This window comes from Tachypleus tridentatus, chromosome 12, assembly GCF_004210375.1.
Source record: "Tachypleus tridentatus isolate NWPU-2018 chromosome 12, ASM421037v1, whole genome shotgun sequence".
Taxonomy (NCBI): Eukaryota; Metazoa; Arthropoda; class Merostomata; order Xiphosura; family Limulidae; genus Tachypleus; species Tachypleus tridentatus.
The window spans coordinates 134,632,651-134,651,496 of NC_134836.1; the positions used below are offsets into that span (position 1 = coordinate 134,632,651).

General features: G+C 34.6%; 1 protein-coding gene across 4 annotated transcripts; it reads right to left on the reverse strand.

The window, feature by feature from the left end:
- Positions 1 to 852: 852 nt before the first annotated feature.
- LOC143234751 (peptidyl-prolyl cis-trans isomerase B-like) lies at positions 853 to 18,122 on the reverse strand. 4 transcript variants are annotated; one of them, XM_076472326.1, is made up of 5 exons: positions 17,949 to 18,115; positions 16,394 to 16,598; positions 13,692 to 13,823; positions 6,210 to 6,245; positions 853 to 1,303 (listed from the first exon to the last, which is right to left on the reverse strand). In XM_076472326.1, exons 1-5 carry the CDS (start codon positions 18,027 to 18,029, stop codon positions 1,101 to 1,103), a joined length of 657 nt encoding a protein of 218 aa, XP_076328441.1. In that variant the 5' UTR covers positions 18,030 to 18,115; the 3' UTR covers positions 853 to 1,100. The 4 variants fall into 4 exon arrangements, with proteins under 4 accessions (XP_076328441.1, XP_076328443.1, XP_076328444.1 ...); XM_076472329.1 differs by lacking the exons at positions 853 to 1,303; positions 6,210 to 6,245 and adding exons at positions 10,891 to 12,680; positions 13,200 to 13,278 and having other exon boundaries at positions 17,949 to 18,122; XM_076472327.1 differs by lacking the exons at positions 853 to 1,303; positions 6,210 to 6,245 and adding exons at positions 10,891 to 12,754; positions 13,200 to 13,278 and having other exon boundaries at positions 17,949 to 18,122.
- Between the last annotated feature and the right edge of the window lie 724 nt (positions 18,123 to 18,846).

Sequence of the window (18,846 nt, forward strand, 5' to 3'; positions counted from 1 at the left end):
ACCAATAGCTCTTATAGTTCACATATCCACTTGGTTACACCTTGTCACAGAAAAACCTACATACGAAAACATGTAATGTGATGCACCAATAGCTCTTGTAGTTCACATATCCAGTTGGTTACACCTTGTCACAGAAAAACCTACATACGAAAACATGTAATGTATCAATATTTGGAAAAATCTTGTGAAGACACTTCATCGTAAGTCTGAAAAGTAGCTGTTGGTTAATTTTAAAACTTAAACTGAAACAAAACTAAGCTGATGTATAGTACATTGTTAGATTAATTTAGCTGAAAGTAAATGTGACATATTTTGTACTAATAAGAACTGAGGTATTAACTGTGTCATATTTTGTGGTAGATACATTAGAAGTATCAATTATGACACATTTTGTAGTAGTAACAAATGAGGTATTAACTGTGTTACATTTTGTGCTAGAGACATTTGAAGTAACAATTATGACATTTTGTACTAGTAACAATTGTAACATCAACTATGTTACATTTTGTACAACGTAATAAAAAAGGATTTTAAAAATAAAACATGATTAAAGAATCTTTTAGCTAATTCTTTGTTCCTAAAACTAATACATAAAAATGTACAAGTATAAATGTTCTCTGGGGAAAACTTAAACTTATTTAAATGAGATTCTGCTACACAATAGTTGCCAAGTGTAATATTCAATATCCAACACCTATAAAGCATGTATGTGAGCATAACATTGGTTTCATCCATTGCAGACTAAACTAGAATGTTATGGAAAAAAAGTGTTGTGTGTGTCAGATTGGTAAAAATAGAATCAAGATAACGTATGAGATGGATATAACAAAAGATTTGAGACAAACACACAAGTAAGAATATATATAATTACATTTATTCAGATGAAAAACATTGTACTAGAAAAACACTAACTTCATGAACTTTGAAAAAAAAGTATATTCAATAAAAAATTTAGAAATTCATGGTGAAAACTACTAATATGAGTTGTTAAGTCATTAATAACATTAAATGCACTTGTAACCCTTATAATAATGTATATTAGAAAAATACAAAATTTAATTTTCACTATTAATGCAGCCATTACAAAAAAAAGCAAGATATTACACAGCTACATTTTCTTCAACTTTTGATTGGCTTATTACCACATTGTGAAGAGGCTGGTCTTCATCATTTGTTTTCAAGCTTTCTATCTTTTCGATGACATTCATTCCTTCAAGAACCTTCCCAAAAACTACGTGGTGACCATCTAACCATGGAGTATTTATGGTGGTGATAAAGAACTGGCATCCATTTGTGTCTTTACCTGAAGACATATCAAATAATCTCTTTAACTTTCATCAGAGACTTGTCACCCCTCTTTTAACTGTCAACCACTTATCTAAACAAAATGTTGCACCAACCATTATGAAAACAGATATTTTGTACAAAATGGCATAAAACTAACACATCATCATATGTAAATGATGAATTAGATGCCCTATCCTACAAAAGATACTCTTGTAATGATATCCAATATCAATATAAACATTGAAAAATGTAAACAATGTAAAAATTGAAATGTGTCAAAACTAATTAGCATATAAGACACATAAATTTACCAGAAGTCAAATTCTTAAACTAAGTAAAAAATTTTAGAAACCCACAAGACCTTTGTTTCATGTCATTTTGGAAATTTCAGTTATTTAAAGTGAAGCAACCCAATGTACTCTTTAATTTGTCAAACATACAGAGAACACACAATAAACAAATAAGTATGACAAGTATAGGCAATACTCAATCATCAGAGGGTTTGGAAAAGGGTAAAACACACAAGTCAGTATCCATGAAAATTGTGCATGGATGTCAGGGTAACAAAAGAATAGCAAACACACCAATTAGTTGTCTAACATTAAAGGTTCTGTCCATAACCAGCAGTCCTAAATGTTGTAGCAACAGAACATTTACCCTCTAATATTCTTTATCTCTTAAACTTGAGAACTGGCTAGGAACAGAAGCATAGATTTTTTACATCTGATGGGGGAGATGATTTTTGCAACCACTTATGTGGACTGATCAATTTGCAAATTGGTAATCTCTGAATTCGTGAACCTGAAAGCTGTAAACATACAGTCGCAGAGTAATCTTGTTGCCACGATACTTCAAGGTTTCCATGTATGTTTGTATAAGTGAAGTGTTGTGAACAGTTTTCAAAATGTTAATAGAATAAAGCAAATGTATCACAAATTAACTGTCACATGAATTTATTCCTGCACACTGCACAGTATAAAAGATGGCCATAAAACTTGACAAGGTTACTAATAACTTTCATTGCATGAATTGCGTTTTCAATAATTAATAAAATTAGTAATTACCCTTGATAATTTTATATCTACTGAAAAACTGTTCATGTTGTTTGATAAAAATAATTAAAATGTCTTTGCAAACTCTTGAAAATTACACATCAATACAATGTAGCACATAATTATTCATACTTTTCATTGATGTAAGATTCATGTAGTCCTCTAGTCTACATGTTTCCAAACATAGACCTCCTTTATGATGATCTGTTTATGAATTCTTTCATGAGCTCTTCTATATTTATCTTGTCGACCTCATCTTAGTAAGTGTGACAAACTGCTACATGGTTGAGGCGGCACTGAAACAAAATTGACCTTAACCACGTCTTCAACCATCTTAATAAGAAAAGATGTGTTTACATTCACAGCTGGATACTGGACATACAAGCAAAATTTTCATGCGAAGAAACACTTCACTAAACATCTGCTGGCTTGTTTCATGCATTTTACAGTAAGCATCCTTTGCACCTTTCAGAGATACTGCTTTTGTTGTTCATTTGAACATGGGCAACTGAAACTCGAGCCATTGTGCAGAGATTTCTGGATAGAAGTGTATAACTAAATTGTCAATCTAGCCAGATGTGATCATGATCTCAAGTGCCAAATATTGCCTCAAGTCTATGTTGTCTGCATTGAATCTAGTGGTCAGATGTTCTATGACTGTATCCACAAATTCAAAATATTGGCTTCTGCAGTAATCTCTAGCTGTTGCAGAATGGTGTGCTGAGGCATCACCTGTGATCCTTCTGGGGGGGTTTGCAAATGCGTGGTAGTTCAATAGGCACTAGATCCAGGGAAGTTACCTTTTTCTCAGCTTCATCAAATATCTTGTTGTAATTTTCCTCTATTCGCAATACCTGCAATTGCTCAACTGTCATTGCAGATGCTTCAATCATGCCAGATACTGTCACTGATTTTGCTTGGAATGCACGGTTTAGTTCCTCTAATGCAGCTAATGGATGCTGAGCCATCAACAATCCTAAAATTGTCTTTCCTTTGTCAAATCTGTCCAGCAGACCACGTACTTTCACTGCTACATCTGATTTTTTCATTTGCTAATTCAGACAAAGAATCAACAATGTCACTGTAGTGATCATTAGCACATGTAATTGGAGATAGGCAGTACAACCAGCATGTTGGACACAGTGGGTGGATGTATTTAACTGGACCATTGTGGCTGTCTGACGATACAATATTTTCAGATTGTCTTGTATTTGCCTGACCTCTGAAGCAAGACACCAAGTTCTTGTACCCACTGGACAGAATCTCAAACACATTCACAAGCTTCAACTGCATGTTGTATTATTAAATTAGCCTTGTGTGCTCCGCAGTGAAAAAACAAAGCTGACGGTTGCTTCTCTTTTATTTTTGCCTGACATCCACTGTACGCACCACTCATGTTAGCGGCTCCATCATAAGTTTGTGCTCTTAATCCTGACAGTGGTAAATTGAGTCTAGTCAGTACATCAAGTATAGTCGAGGGTATTGTTTCACCAGTTGTAATGGAAACACTGTACAAACCAAGAAATGTCTCATAGACATCAAGGTTCTCATCTAAGTATCGTACACATATTGCTTCCTGTTCGGCACCTGTAACATCTTGAGTGCCATCAACCATTAATGCAAAGATTTTACTTTGCTGCACTTCGTGTGCTATGTTCCTCAGTATTTGATGGCTGAACATCTTCATTATTTCATTCTGAGCTTGGGATAATGTGAATATGGTTTTCTTTGACAAGTAGGCTGTCAACTCAGGATCTTCCTTTTCCAGTAGCTTCATTAACTGCAGGAAGTTCCCCTCCATATCAGTATGTTCACGTAATGCTAAACCTTGACACAGTAAGAAACGTAAACTTCTGTATATTTTGGCTAGACTTCTTTTGCATTCTTCCTGCTGCTTCTTTTTCCATCCTGTAGGTGGACAGTCATTGGAGTTACATCAAATGAACCTTCTGAAGATATAGCAAATCTGTGCTGATAGGAGGATTGGTGTTCGTTGAATTTCTGTTTTGGCTTTTTCCAGTTGCAAAAACTGATGGATATGAAAGTATACTCCACTGGCCTCTCCTATTTCCCTGTAAAAAGGCCTCTATTATCTGCCTTGGCACAATGAAAGCATATGACTTTTTGAGTCTGACTGTTGAAGTGGAGCCATGGGAACTCATCAAACCACTTGCCCTGGAAGTTGATATTTTGAGATTTTGCTTTCTGTCGTGGTACTAGTTGTACGTCTGGATGATATGGCTTTCCACACTGTATCTGTGGAGTGTCAGATTTTTTTATTACTGCACAAACTTGTTTCACAACTATCTGGTGGTTCATGATGTGCAATAGTTGCATAAGCATTTTCAGACTCGTCCTCTGATGAACATGGTATTTCCTCTGTATGGCAAGTTTCTATTCCTTTGCTTCAGGTTGTTGGATTATCTGCATCTGCATTGTCACTTGTAGTACTTGTAACTGGCTTGTAGAACTGTCTAATGTTGGAAAGTTTCAGATGCTTACTTGTCATAATAATACTTCCCAGATGACTCAACATGCTAAAATACAGTCTGTACTGAAAAACTCTAACGTACAACGAACGAAGATAGAACAGAATGGAAGTAGGACTGAACTGTACAATGTATTTAAGTTGAATGTGCAAACCTCATAGTGACTACCGAGCCAACTGACCGCCTGGGCATCGCTGGGACAATAATGTGTGCTAGTTACAACACAAGTAATTGCAAGTTTCTTGAAAAATACTTAAACAATCACAAATATATTATATTCCTGTTAAAGCTCATCAAAAGGCAAACACGTTGTGATATAATGTCTGTAAGCACGTCTATTAAATAAAAACACCTAAACAAAAACTAACAATACAATTCGAGTAGAGGCTTCAGGCCATTGAAATAGCTCCTTTTGTGTTATAATTACACAAGAAAATACAATATTTTTTAATGTCTATGATAAGAGAATATAATGTTTTTACCATAAAGCACCAGCACTTTATTAGAGGGCGGTGATAATCCGAAATTTGATGGAATAATGAGGGCCACAAACACAGGTCTAATGAGCCCTGTTGTAAAATCGAGGCTCAGACTAAAGGGAGCGGAAGGAAGTGATGTAGGGAGCATCTTGATCCAAGCAGCCCGAACATGTTGTTAACTGTACACTAAACGTACACTATGGTCAGCGGCTTTGCAGCTAAGGAGAGTAAGGCATTCAACAATAAAACCGGCTAGACATGCATTAGAACAAATGGTGTAGGAAAACCGCAGTAGCTACAAGCTACAAATGGCCTGCCAGATCAAGATCACAGGAGTTTATCCTTGGGAGTAATATTTTCGAATTTCATGCTCTGTTCAATCTGTTGTGATGAAAAGTTTACTTAATCTTACACTATGTACAAGATGTAGGTAGATTTCATGATAGTGCTTGTGAGCCTTGCATGTATACTTAGGACTACTGACCGATACTTATGAACTATCACTTAGATCGAAAAGCTTCGAAGCACGCCTATATTAAAGATGTACATTTCGGCTGCTGAAAAGGCCTACATCTAGGTCCAATTATGTAATTTGATTGGTAAAAACACAAGAATCACAAGAATAAACACATAATTTGTTGGCCTGTGATGCAATAAAACAATTCAACAGACCAAACTGTAGGGGAGATGACTGTATGGACCATACCCCCACCTAAAATGAAGGGGGGTGTACACCCCCATCACCCCTGGCAAGGAACACGAACTAAACAATCTCCATTACCAATAGTCCTAAATGTTGTAGCAACAGTACATTTACCCTGTAATATTCATTATCTCATAACACACAAAATAACTGGCTAGGATTAGAAAGTTCACAATAAATAATTATCTTTTATTTTTACCATGCTTGAATTTGATTATGATGTTCATTCTGTTTCCTGTCAGAAGAAATGTTCTGTCCTGTGTTACAGAATTCATCATGCAGAAATACCACTGTTATCTTCAATGAGGATGACCTTATGGCATATAACTCAAAAGCATATTTTGAGGAAAAAAACAAAACAAAAGAAAATTTGGTATTATAAGTAATGGATATGATTAACCTCACAGAAGTATGTGTTAAGAACTTAGTTTTTTAAAATTAACAGTAACGTTTATAAACAGAACAATGGTTTAGCTGTGGGTTCTTCTTTATCTCCATTATTATGTGACTTATTGTTGGAAACTTTGAAGCTTAATTGTTAGTTGGTTGGTTTGGTGTTTTATGGTGCAAAGTAACTAGGCTATCTGCACCAAACTTCTGGTAAAAAAAAATTAAAGTAAAATTATTAAAATTCATAAAAGGAAATTAAGGTAAAACAAAACAAACTTTAATTTTTGAATTAATAACATTAAATCCAATTTTTACATCTAGTCTACAGCAGTGAGAGAAAAATCACAGTAATACAAGTTGCAAAGGACCTTTTTAACGGGAAGTTAAAAAAATCAGCATTAGTCACCTGAAGTTCGCCTTTCCAGTCCTGGTTTAGAGTTATTTGACGTTACAGCAGTTTTCAGAGAGTAAAGTAATACAAGTTTTAAAAGACTTATAGCACAATTTTAATTATTATAACACACCAGGATGACTAACTTGTGGTTCAAACATCAGCATTAGTCACCTGAAGTTTGCCTTTCCAGTCCTGGTTTCAAGTTATTTAATGTTATAGCCACTCTAATTTCAAATTGAACTAGGTGTACTTAGATTCTTAAAAGGGAATCACATTAAAAAAGGGTCTAATGTGTAAATTTAAAAACTTAAATAGCACTAAAAAGATTAATGGCCTTTAAAAAACTAAAAACGTTTCTAAGGTGGACAGTGCCACCATCACCAATAACACCATCAAGTATTATGGATAAACTTTGGAACAAAACATGTTTAAAATGTCACAGCAGTGATAGTGCCAGAGGAGATAGACTTAGCTGCAGTGTCGGCATGCTCCTTCCCGCAAATACCAACGTGGCCTGGTATCCAGAAAAACTGGATAGAAGTAGATGTTAAAGAGAAATGGGACAGTCAATTTTTAATATCTGCAAGAACAGGGTGAGAACTAACATGAAGCAATATGTTTGACAACTGACGTGAGATGTGAATGTCCTCGACATAGAGCTCATTTGCAACTGATAGGAAGTTGTTCGGTGATGGCATGAATCTTTATACTGAAAAGTGTGACACTCAAAACATAGCCCTGAGGGACTCCAAGTTCTGTAGAAAAGAACGGGAAAGTGTCGAACCCACACGAATTTGGAACTGCCAGTCCATTGAAAAATTTTAATAAAGATGGGCAAATGGCCATGAAACCCATATAATTAGACTTGCAAAATGCCAAACCTCCATGTTGTATCATAAGGCTTCTCAATGTTAAAGAATATTGATACAAGATGTTGTCATTTGAGAAAGGCTTCTCTGATTGACGTTTCAAGTCAATTCAGGTGGTCCATGGTGGAACACTGTTGTCGGAACCAACACTGGGTGGGCGAGAGGAGGTTGTTTGATTCAAGGAACAAAACAAGATGAGCATAAACCATCCTCTCACATGTCTTACAGAGATAGCTTGGCAAAGCAATTAAACAGTAGTTTGAAAGAATCTTGGGATCCTTCCCAGGGTTGGAGAAAGGCAGGACAATAGTCCTATGCCAGGCATCAGGAAAAACATTCTCCTGCAAGATCTGGTTAAAAACAATCAGAAGAACAGCAAGAGAAGTAGAAGATAGATGGCACAGTATTTTGTAGTGTACATCATCAGGTCCAAACCAATGTACTGCCAGGCTGATGAAGGGCCAGTTTGAGTTCCACTAGTGAAAAAGGAGAATTATAGTCAATCAGCTTAAAAGGAAAAAAGGTGATTGCTCTGCCCAAGTCTTGCAATTAAAGTAATGAAGAAGCCCATGGGGCACATATTCTTGATGGCTAAGAAGGTGGAGGATGAAGCAGAAGTGCTAGATACCTGGCAAAAGCTTTCACTTAAAGAATTGGTGATGCTACAGCTTTCAGCTACTTCCTAGCCATCAGAGAGTAAGATCGAGAGGGGGACAGAATTATATTGCCCACTGACGTTTTGAATCTTGTCATATATGACCTTTGAACTTGTGGTGGATGGTATGCTGGTTGTGAATGTAATCCAAGAGTCCTTCTGGCTTTGACTTCTTACCCACTGAGCACGTGCACGGACCTGCTGGAAAGCAGTATGGGATACTTACAAAAAGTATACCAGGCCCAGTTCTGAGCCTTCCATGCTATGTAGCAGGCAGAATTCCATCACGGATGAGAATATCATGGAAAACATGTTGAGGTTTTAGAAATACATTGAGCAGCTGCCTATATAATACAGTCAGTTACTGCTACCTCACAGATGTCTACTGATGGCTTACAGATGATGGCAGGATCAAGTTCTGCAAAAGCAGTGAAATGGGACAGTTTGTATGATCCAGCTTCCATCGGGCACATGGGTCGGGTGGCATCAACCACAGTCAGTCTCTCTCAAAATTATAAAAAATGATCACTGCTTCATGGGTTATTGTCAATCCTCCATGAAAAGTGGGAGAACAGTGAATGGGAGCAAATTGAAAGATCAATAGAAGTAAAGAACTGACAAGGTGCATGAAAATAAGTATAAGAACCAATATTGAAAAGAGAAAGGTTGTAATCAGGGAGCATATGGTCTTTGGAGCAACCCCTCCTATCATTATTAGCACTTCTGCAGAGGGGATGATATTCATTAATGTTCCTCAGGATTAAAAAGGGAGACGGCAACTGTTCAATGAGAGCATCAAAGTCTGATTGATCATAGATCTTTCCAACAGGTAGAGAGAATAAACAGTAATGGTGTGACCCAAGAAAACATGGATGGCTATGGCCTCCAAAGGTGTGTCGAGTGGCAAAGACAGGGTGGGCACATACTGATCAACCAACAGTGTCACCCCTCCATGCACTCATCCATCACACAGCCTGTCATTTCTGTACAAAGAAAACTGCCCATACCCAAAACCAAAGGAAGTGGATCTTGGGGTTTGCTGGAATGTATGTTAGGGACAGAGATAGGTGCTGAAGTTGATTCATCAACTTTTTTAACCATGGAGACCAAAAGACTTTTCATTTGGTTTTAGAATGATTCTTTTGTAGGGACAGGGAAATCTGGCTGCACTTTCACTGTAGTATCGGAATGAAGTGCAGCAGCATACGTCCGAGATGAAGTGGTGGACAGCAACTTTCGAGCCTCAGGGTAAGAAATGTTTTGAATCGTCTTCAAATGCTGATCCTCTTTTCCTTCCAACCACTTAGTGCAAGAACGAAAGTGACGTCAAGGAACCACAACATGATGTCTTCGATTGACCGAACCACTGACACTGGAAACATCTGAGAGGATTTGGAATGTATCACTGTACCTTGCAATTGAAATAACCTGCCTTGATGGTAGCAGGTGGATGTGGTGATGTAAATGTTAAAATGAGGATACTAGTCGGCATCGTAATTCCATCTTTGCGAGAGGAGATGCGCCTCACTGCAGAAACCCCTTGAGTGAAGAAACTAACAAGAATCTCTGACTCTGGGATGTTTTTCAAATCCCTTTAACAATAAATCCTCACAATGAATTCAAAGTAGCATGAGGTGTAACCTCAACAGGTATATCCCCATCTGTGATGACAAGAAAACCCACTTGTAGAGAAAAATATATATGTAAAAATGGCTGGTATGGGTAGAGAAAGCACCACCAACTGTTTTTACATACACAAGTATATCCCCAATCGCCTTTCAATGTAAGAGGAGTTCACTGTGTTTATATGTGGATATTTCCACCAATATGTCACCAGAGCAAAGCTTTTTGACTGACTTTGGAGAGCCAGCAAGCCCTTCTTGTCCCTTATCAATGAAAAAGGGAGACATTTGCCCTGAAAGTTCATCTGAAAGAGAGTGTAGTATAAGAAAATGAGGTACAGGTGTTACAGATGTTGAAGATTGCTGCTCAGAATATTCAAGATGTGGTCATTTACCTATGGATTGTTTTTCACTATTTTATTTAAGTTTTTATTTGGAGGATCCATAGTAAAAAAAGAATATTTCAGTATCCACTGACCCAACCCACCATGAAGCCCTACAAGGGAATGCACTACAATGCCAAACAAGGACAATGAAACAATGCCGCGATGTTACATATTTGGAGAATCCCCATGCTATGTATTTACCAAGATAGTAATTAAACGATTAATATGTGGGCATTATTGGTCATAATGAACAATCTAGTTTATGAGGTTTGGGGATGCCATATATTTGTGGTGTGCGTGAGTCTGTATTGCATAGGTAGGAATAAAGTGTTTTTGAAATTGTGTTGGCTTTTTCCGTTTAGGGTAGTATTTTGTTTAGTTGTGTTTCATGCATCTTTGTTGGATTTGTGTGTATTGGTTTAAATTTGTTTGTGTCTGATAGGATATTCTTCATTTTTTGGATGTATTAATTTATTTTCATTATGACTATAGCATTTCCTTTATCTGCTTTTAGAATTTTTATGTTTATGTCTTGTTTTAGGTTTTTAATGGAATTAATGTCTCTTTTTGTAAGATTGTTTTTTGTTTTCTGTTTGGTGAAATTATATTGATGGTTTTGTGAGAAAATTCTTTGAAAAAATTGTTGTTATTAGGTGTTTCTGGAAAATATAAAATTTAATTTTTTCTGGGAAATTTGGCTGTAAGATGCCAATAAAATTGTCAAAGTTGTCTTCTTTCTGTTGGTTGTTTTCAGTGGAAAGTACCACAAGTCTCCTGATTAGGTCTCCTAAACATGTTTTGATTTCTAAGGTTGGACGGTACCTTGGTGCTATTGCAAAGTTGAGTCCTTTGTTAAGTAGATGTATCTCACTTGTGTTTGATTGTCGGTCGGTCTGATCTGTTAATTATGAAGTTAGTCAATGGTTTGTCATGTTGGTGTCTTTTCTGTTGTTTGCATCTTAGTTTCTCTAGTTTTTTGTTGTGGCAGACCCTGTCATTCCTAGTTTTGGTTTGGTTGATGTTTAATTGTATAGGTTCGTAAATCTCTGGTTTAATGCAACATGCAGTTGATAGTCTAGGTTCATTTTTGTTTTGTAAGTCATGCAGTTCTTTGTATTTTGTGTTCAACATGGCTTTAAGTAGTTTTTTTTCTGTAAATTTTGTATGTTTGTGTGTTAACATTTTTTTTACAGTTTTATATTTACAAAGTTAGAGGTTAGTTGTTCCTTTATACATTGTTGAATGAAATAAATGTCAAATATCATTTCTTAACCTCAAAATTACAAGAACTGATACACAATTTAAAACAGGAATCCACCAAAAAATCACCCATACTGGACTATACATTCCTTGGGACACAGCACATGAAACAAAACAAAAACTCAACATACTATGAAAATAAATAAACACAGCCATGAAGCTATGCTCACCCAATAAAATTAACGATGAATTAGACAAAATAAAACAAAATACTTCACCAACATCAATAAGTTTTCTCCACAAACCGTACAAAACATTATATGCACACACCTAGACAAAAAGCAAACTCAACCAACAAAAGTAAATATATCCCACAATTTAAAAAATCATGAAACATGTACTGCTGTATACCATGTATTCTCGACATCAGCAGAAAAATAACCAACATTTGGGAAAAGCTAGTAACAAAATATGACATTCCAGTTAATACCAAATTTATACGAAAACCAGGCACAAAACTAAGGTCTATACTGTGTAAAAACTACACTGACAAACACCACACCAACATTATTTATAAAATACAATGTGATAACTGTCATGACTTCTATATTGGAGAAACAAGTAGAAAAATGGAAACCAGATTCAAAGAACACAAAAAGTCACTTTCACACATTTTTGAACACTGCAAATCAAATAAACACAACATAACCATAGAAAACACTCAAATACTAAATAAAGAAACAAACATAAACAAATGTAAAATTAAAGAAGCCTTACTTATACAACTCAAACCCAAAATAAACCAATACAAAAGAACACCTTTATACCTATATTAATAAATATAATCAAACAAACATAAACAAATGTAAAATTAAAGAAGCCTTACTTATACAACAACTCAAACCCAAAATAAACCAATACAAAAGAACACCTTTATTCCTATATTAATAAATATAATCAAACATCTGAGCATGCCCTCTACATTCCTACATTCAATTACACAACCCCCTTCAAACATGTGGTCAGCTATTGATCAGTTACCTCTTTCTTTCTTTATGAACCTGATGATGACCGAAGAAGGTTGAAATGTTGTTTGCTCTGCTACATAAAGCCAGCCATTTTTACATATATATTTCTCAACAAGTGGGTTTTCTCTTCATCATGGACAAGGGATGAAATCATTAAGTTGATACTGCTATTTTTCCATTTACAGAAAACATTACTGAAACTAAACACAATTCAATGGAAAAAATGTTATTGTAGCACAACCTAAAATTTGAATTAGTGTATATACATGTGCAAATCTATTCAGATAATCAAATAAAAAAATTAAAATATGAAATAAGGATAACAGACCATTATCAGTAGATGGTATGAAATTCTTTAATATGTAAATTGTATTATGAAGATTTTTGTAATGGTATAAATAAGTGTGATTCTTGCAAAACTCTACACTCCTGAAATCAAAATATGTTGAGTGTACGAGACTGTTTTTATTTCCATGGATTTTTTCCCCTTATCCTGTACAGTTAGTTATTGAATATTTAATTATATTTTTGAGTTATTGTTTGATATTTCTACACTACACATGTAAAATTTAAAGAAATACTGCTGTTACTAAAACTCATAGTCTGAGTTTGAATACAAAAGAAATTAAAATGAAACTAGGTTACCTGGCTGTACTATCCATGAGTAATGCCACGGATAATTTGTTCCCTGTAGTTACATATGTTTTATAGTGTTCTTTAAAATCTTTAAATGGAGAGAAACATTTTTAAAAGTTTAGAAATTAAAACTTGTGAAAAACATTTTTATGCTAATGTGTATTTATTTAGAAAACTTCAGATTATTTTCTTTATTCTCAATGATTTTTCTTATCTACTTTAAGTACAAAAGCCTCAGCATATTAATTAATATGTATGACATGGAAGTTACTACCCAATAATACTGCAACTTAAGACTGAAATCTTATTGATACAAAAACAAGTGAATATTTAAAGTGCAGGATTAAAAATTATAATCTACATTGTGTGAAACTTCTTCCATGTGTACAAATTCAATTCTTATCTTCAAAATAAAGCTGCTAAAATATATTTATAAAAGTGACATATCAGTTTGATCTACTTCTTTATGAAGTATTTTAAATCATAAAGCCAGCTGCTCACCTGCATTGGCCATACTAAGAATTCCTGGATAGTTGTGTTTCAGCTCAAAGTTCTCATCAGGGAAATACTTGCCATCACCCTCATCATAAATACAAATTGATCCTGTACCATCTCCACTGATCACATCTCCTCCTTTAGATTACAGGAATAAACTTTTGAAAATACAATATTCTTAAATATTTCAATATATTACACATTGTAACATTGTAAGAAAATTGGTAAATACATATAAGTAACTTATACTGTTTCAGATACTTAGCAATGTTAACAATTAACTGTGTAGAACTAACATACCACAAAACTTTTTCTAGTGTAGCAGGATCCCTACCAAATATTCAACACTTCTATATTCAGTGCTGTAGGATCCCTATCAAATATTCAACACTTCTATATTCAGTGTGGCAGGATCCCTATCAAATATTCAACACTTCCATATTTAGTGTGGCAGGATCCCTATCAAATATTCAACACTTCCATATTCAGTGCTGTAGGACCCTATCAAATATTGAACACTTCCATATTCAGTGCTGTAGGATCCCTATCAAATATTCAACACTTTTATATTCAATGTGGCAAGATCCCTATCAAATATTCAACACTTCCATATTCAGTGCTGTAGGATCCCTATCAAATATTCAACACTTCCGTATTCAGTGTGGCAGGATCCCTATCAAATATTCAACACTTCCGTATTCAGTGTGGCAGGATTCTTATCAAATATTCAACACTTCCATATTCAGTGCTGTAGGATCCCTATCAAATATTCAACACTTCCATATTCAGTGCTGTAGGATCCCTATCAAATATTCAACACTTCTGTATTCAGTGCTGTAAAATCCCTTTCAAATATTCAACACTTCCATATTCAATGCTGTAGAATCCCTATCAAATATTCAACACTTCTATATTCAGTGTGGCAGGATCCCTATCAAATATTCAACACTTCCATATTCAGTGCTGTAAAATCCCTATCAAATATTCAACACTTCCATATTCAGTGCTGTAAAATCCCTATCAAATATTCAACACTTCCATATTCAGTGTGGCAGGATCCCTATCACATATTCAACACTTTCATATTTAGTGCTGTAGAATCCCTATCAAATATTCAACACTTCCATATTTAGTGCTGTAGAATCCCTATCAAATATTCAACACTTCCATATTCAGAGCTGTAGAATCCCTATCAAATATTCAACAATTCCATATTCAGAGCTGTAGAATCCCTATCAAATATTCAACACTTCCATATTCAGTGCTGTAGAATCCCTATCAAATATTGAACACTTCCATATTCAGTGCTGTAGGATCCCTATCAAATATTCAACACTTTTATATTCAATGTGGCAAGATCCCTATCAAATATTCAACACTTCCATATTCAGTGCTGTAGGATCCCTATCAAATATTCAACACTTCCGTATTCAGTGTGGCAGGATCCCTATCAAATATTCAACACTTCCATATTCAGTGCTGTAGGATCCCTATCAAATATTCAACACTTCTGTATTCAGTGCTGTAAAATCCCTTTCAAATATTCAACACTTCCATATTCAATGCTGTAGAATCCCTATCAAATATTCAACACTTCTATATTCAGTGTGGCAGGATCCCTATCACATATTCAACACTTCCATATTTAGTGCTGTAGAATCCCTATCAAATATTCAACACTTCCATATTTAGTGCTGTAGAATCCCTATCAAATATTCAACACTTCCATATTTAGTGCTGTAGAATCCCTATCAAATATTCAACACTTCCATATTCAGAGCTGTAGAATCCCTATCAAATATTCAACACTTCCATATTCAGTGCTGTAAAATCCCTATCAAATATTCAACACTTCCATATTCAGTGTGGCAGGATCCCTATCACATATTCAACACTTCCATATTTAGTGCTGTAGAATCCCTATCAAATATTCAACACTTCCATATTCAGTGTGGCAGGATCCCTATCACATATTCAACACTTCCATATTCAGTGCTGTAGAATCCCTATCAAATATTCAACACTTCCATATTCAGTGCTGTAGAATCCCTATCAAATATTCAACACTTCCATATTCAGTGCTGTAGAATCCCTATCAAATATTCAACACTTCCATATTCAGTGCTGTAGAATCCCTATCAAATATTCAACACTTCCATATTCAGTGCTGTAGAATCCCTATCAAATATTCAACACTTCCATATTCAGAGCTGTAGAATCCCTTTCAGAATAATTATCAAGATTCATGATACATATCATTAATGAGTAAAAAAAATCCATAAGAACTGTTCTATCCATAACAAAGATTTGAGGCCTAGGATCATATGGCATTAAAGCTCCAATAACTGAGGATTAAAGCATCACAATATAAGTATGGATTTTATCCTGTGCATATTTACTTCCACAACTGACATGCTATCTTTCAAAATACAAGCACTTCAGATACCTGAATTTTATTTTACTGTTTTAAATTTCTAAATGCCTGGAAATTAGTTATATCAAACATAAACAAGCAAGATCATAATTATGGTTGGTTACTATTTTATGGCACAAAGCAATGAGACTATTTGTACCACAACAATTATGATATCTATTAATTCAAAAAACTAAATATACAGGTGTTTCATAGATAAGGGAGAAATGTATTTGGACTGAACTAAAGAAATAATCATTGCTTTTAGCAGTAGCAAACCACACAAGAATAATACCTTGTATCATGAAGTTTTTGATAACTCTGTGAAACTTGGAACCCTCATACTTATATCCTTTGAAACCTTTTCCAGCAAAAGCCTTAAAGTTAGCAACAGTTTTAGGCACAACTTTTCCAAACAAGCCCAATACAACTGTTCCAGCTGGATCTCCATCAATAGCAACTTCAAAAATTACTTTATCAGTAACGACAGCATCTTCTCCCTAGAAGAATAAAATCATATACTGTAAAGTCCAACATTAACAGATGATCAACTAGTAAGATATAACAAATGTTTTGATACAGAAACTAATTTAAGGTACCAATTAATTCTAGGAAATAAATACTGTAATAAAATTAGAAATAATGCTAGTCTACATACAATAGTGTCAGTTATGGGAGTATCAATACTGTCCTAAGTTAATCAAGATAGCCCATTGTAATTTGTAAATTGTATAATTTTACATTTAACAACAAACAAGCAGTTATAGAAATTTATGATGCTCGAGATACAGTTATAGAAGGTTATCTGTGATATTAAATTATTTATAGACATTATATGTCACAATTTGTAGTAGTTATATGCAGTCAGTTATCTGATATTAAATTATATATAGACATTGTCAGTTATATGTCATGATTTGTAGAAATGAGTTATATGCAGTCAGTTATCTGTGATATTGAATTATATATAGACATTGTAAGTCTATGTCACGATTTGTAGTTGAGTTATATGCAGTCAGTTATCTGTGATACTAAACTACACTTTTGTCATTTATGTTCATTCTAACCTATACAGATATTATACTTTGTTGTAAGTTATGTGTAATGCTAAGCTACAAACGCAACAGTAATTTTTAGAGTATATACTAAGCTACAAATATTGTAGTTTTTGTAATGCCAAGCTATATGCATGATAAGTTATCTGTAATGCTATTAGCATTACAAGACTATAAACTTCCAACTTAGTTATTAATTAAATATAATGCTAAGATATAAATACTGTTGCAATTTTATCTAATATTGGCATAATTAGCTACAAACATCGTTAGAAGTTATTTGTAATCCTCCAAAACATGTTTTATTGTTAACTGTTTTGATAGTGACAGTAAATATTTTCCCACTTTACACGTCACATAATTTCGTATATTTGTTTTTGTTTTCTTTCATACCATATATAAGTACATTAACAATATCTAATTTGAAAGCATCTAAAAATCACAATTTTAATGCTTAAATATATAGATGATTAAAAAAACTTCTAAAACACGAAAAACTCTATATTTTGAGATAAACACATGATCCAAGCGTGAAAGTCAAAACACTCTTCAGTACACCTCATTTGACATTTTATGGTTTTACCAGCTCATATTTTATTACAATCCGTAAACAACATATCTTCTTTCCACATCTTTCCAGGCAATTATTTAGATGTGGCATAAATGTGAAGGCATTTATAAATCACGACTTTTTGAAAGTAAAACTCAAGATAACACTGTATATAAGTATTTTGTGTAATATTGAATCAGATTTATTACACATTATCTAGTATAACAAAGGGGCTTCGTACTTACATAAACAAATTTCAAGCTACTACAAAACACCAAAATTAATAAAATTGAGAACGAAATCATTTCAGTTTGTATCCACGTCATCAACTCCACATTACGAGTGGGTGTAAACAAAATATTTTCTCTACGATGAGAAACTTGAGGAGGGAGAAAAAGCCCTTTTTAATGGCAATTCATTATATCGATTGGTTGCTTTAGGCCGTTTTATTTTCTTTTTTCACAACCGAAACAGTTAGGTCAGATTCTCTGATACAGAATTTTAAATGTTTTGTTGATTTCCTTCGAAATTTTGTTCAAAACATTGGGTATCTTGAAAGTTAAAAATAATATTACCAATAATTATACATGTAATTAAATAAAAACAGTGTTTTCTTACAAGTGACAATATTGTATCTCAGAACAACTGATACGGGTATTAACACTTTTACTAATAAAGCAGAGAATAGGCCTGGCATGGCCAAGCGCGTAAGGCGTGCGACTCGTAATCCGAGGGTCGGGGGTTCGCGCCCGCGTCGCGCTAAACGTGCTCGCCCTCCCAGCCGTGGGGCGTTATAATGTCACGGTCAATCCCACTATTCGTTGGTAAAAGAGTAGCCCAAGAGTTGGCGGTGGGTGGTGATGCCTAGCTGCCTTCCCTCTAGTCTTACACTGCTAAATTAGGGACGGCTAGCACAGATAGCCCTCGAGTAGCTTTGTGCGAAATTCCAAAAACAAAGCAGAGAATAACGCTTCGACTATCCTAAGTCATCTTGAGGTTAACAAAAAAAGGTCGAAACGTTGTTCTCTGCTTTATTATTAAAAGTGTTAATACCTGTACTAGTCGTTCTGAGATACATTTTTACTTCAAGTGGGTTTCTCGTCATCAAGAAGCAACAGTATTAATTTATGAGTAGGAAGTAGA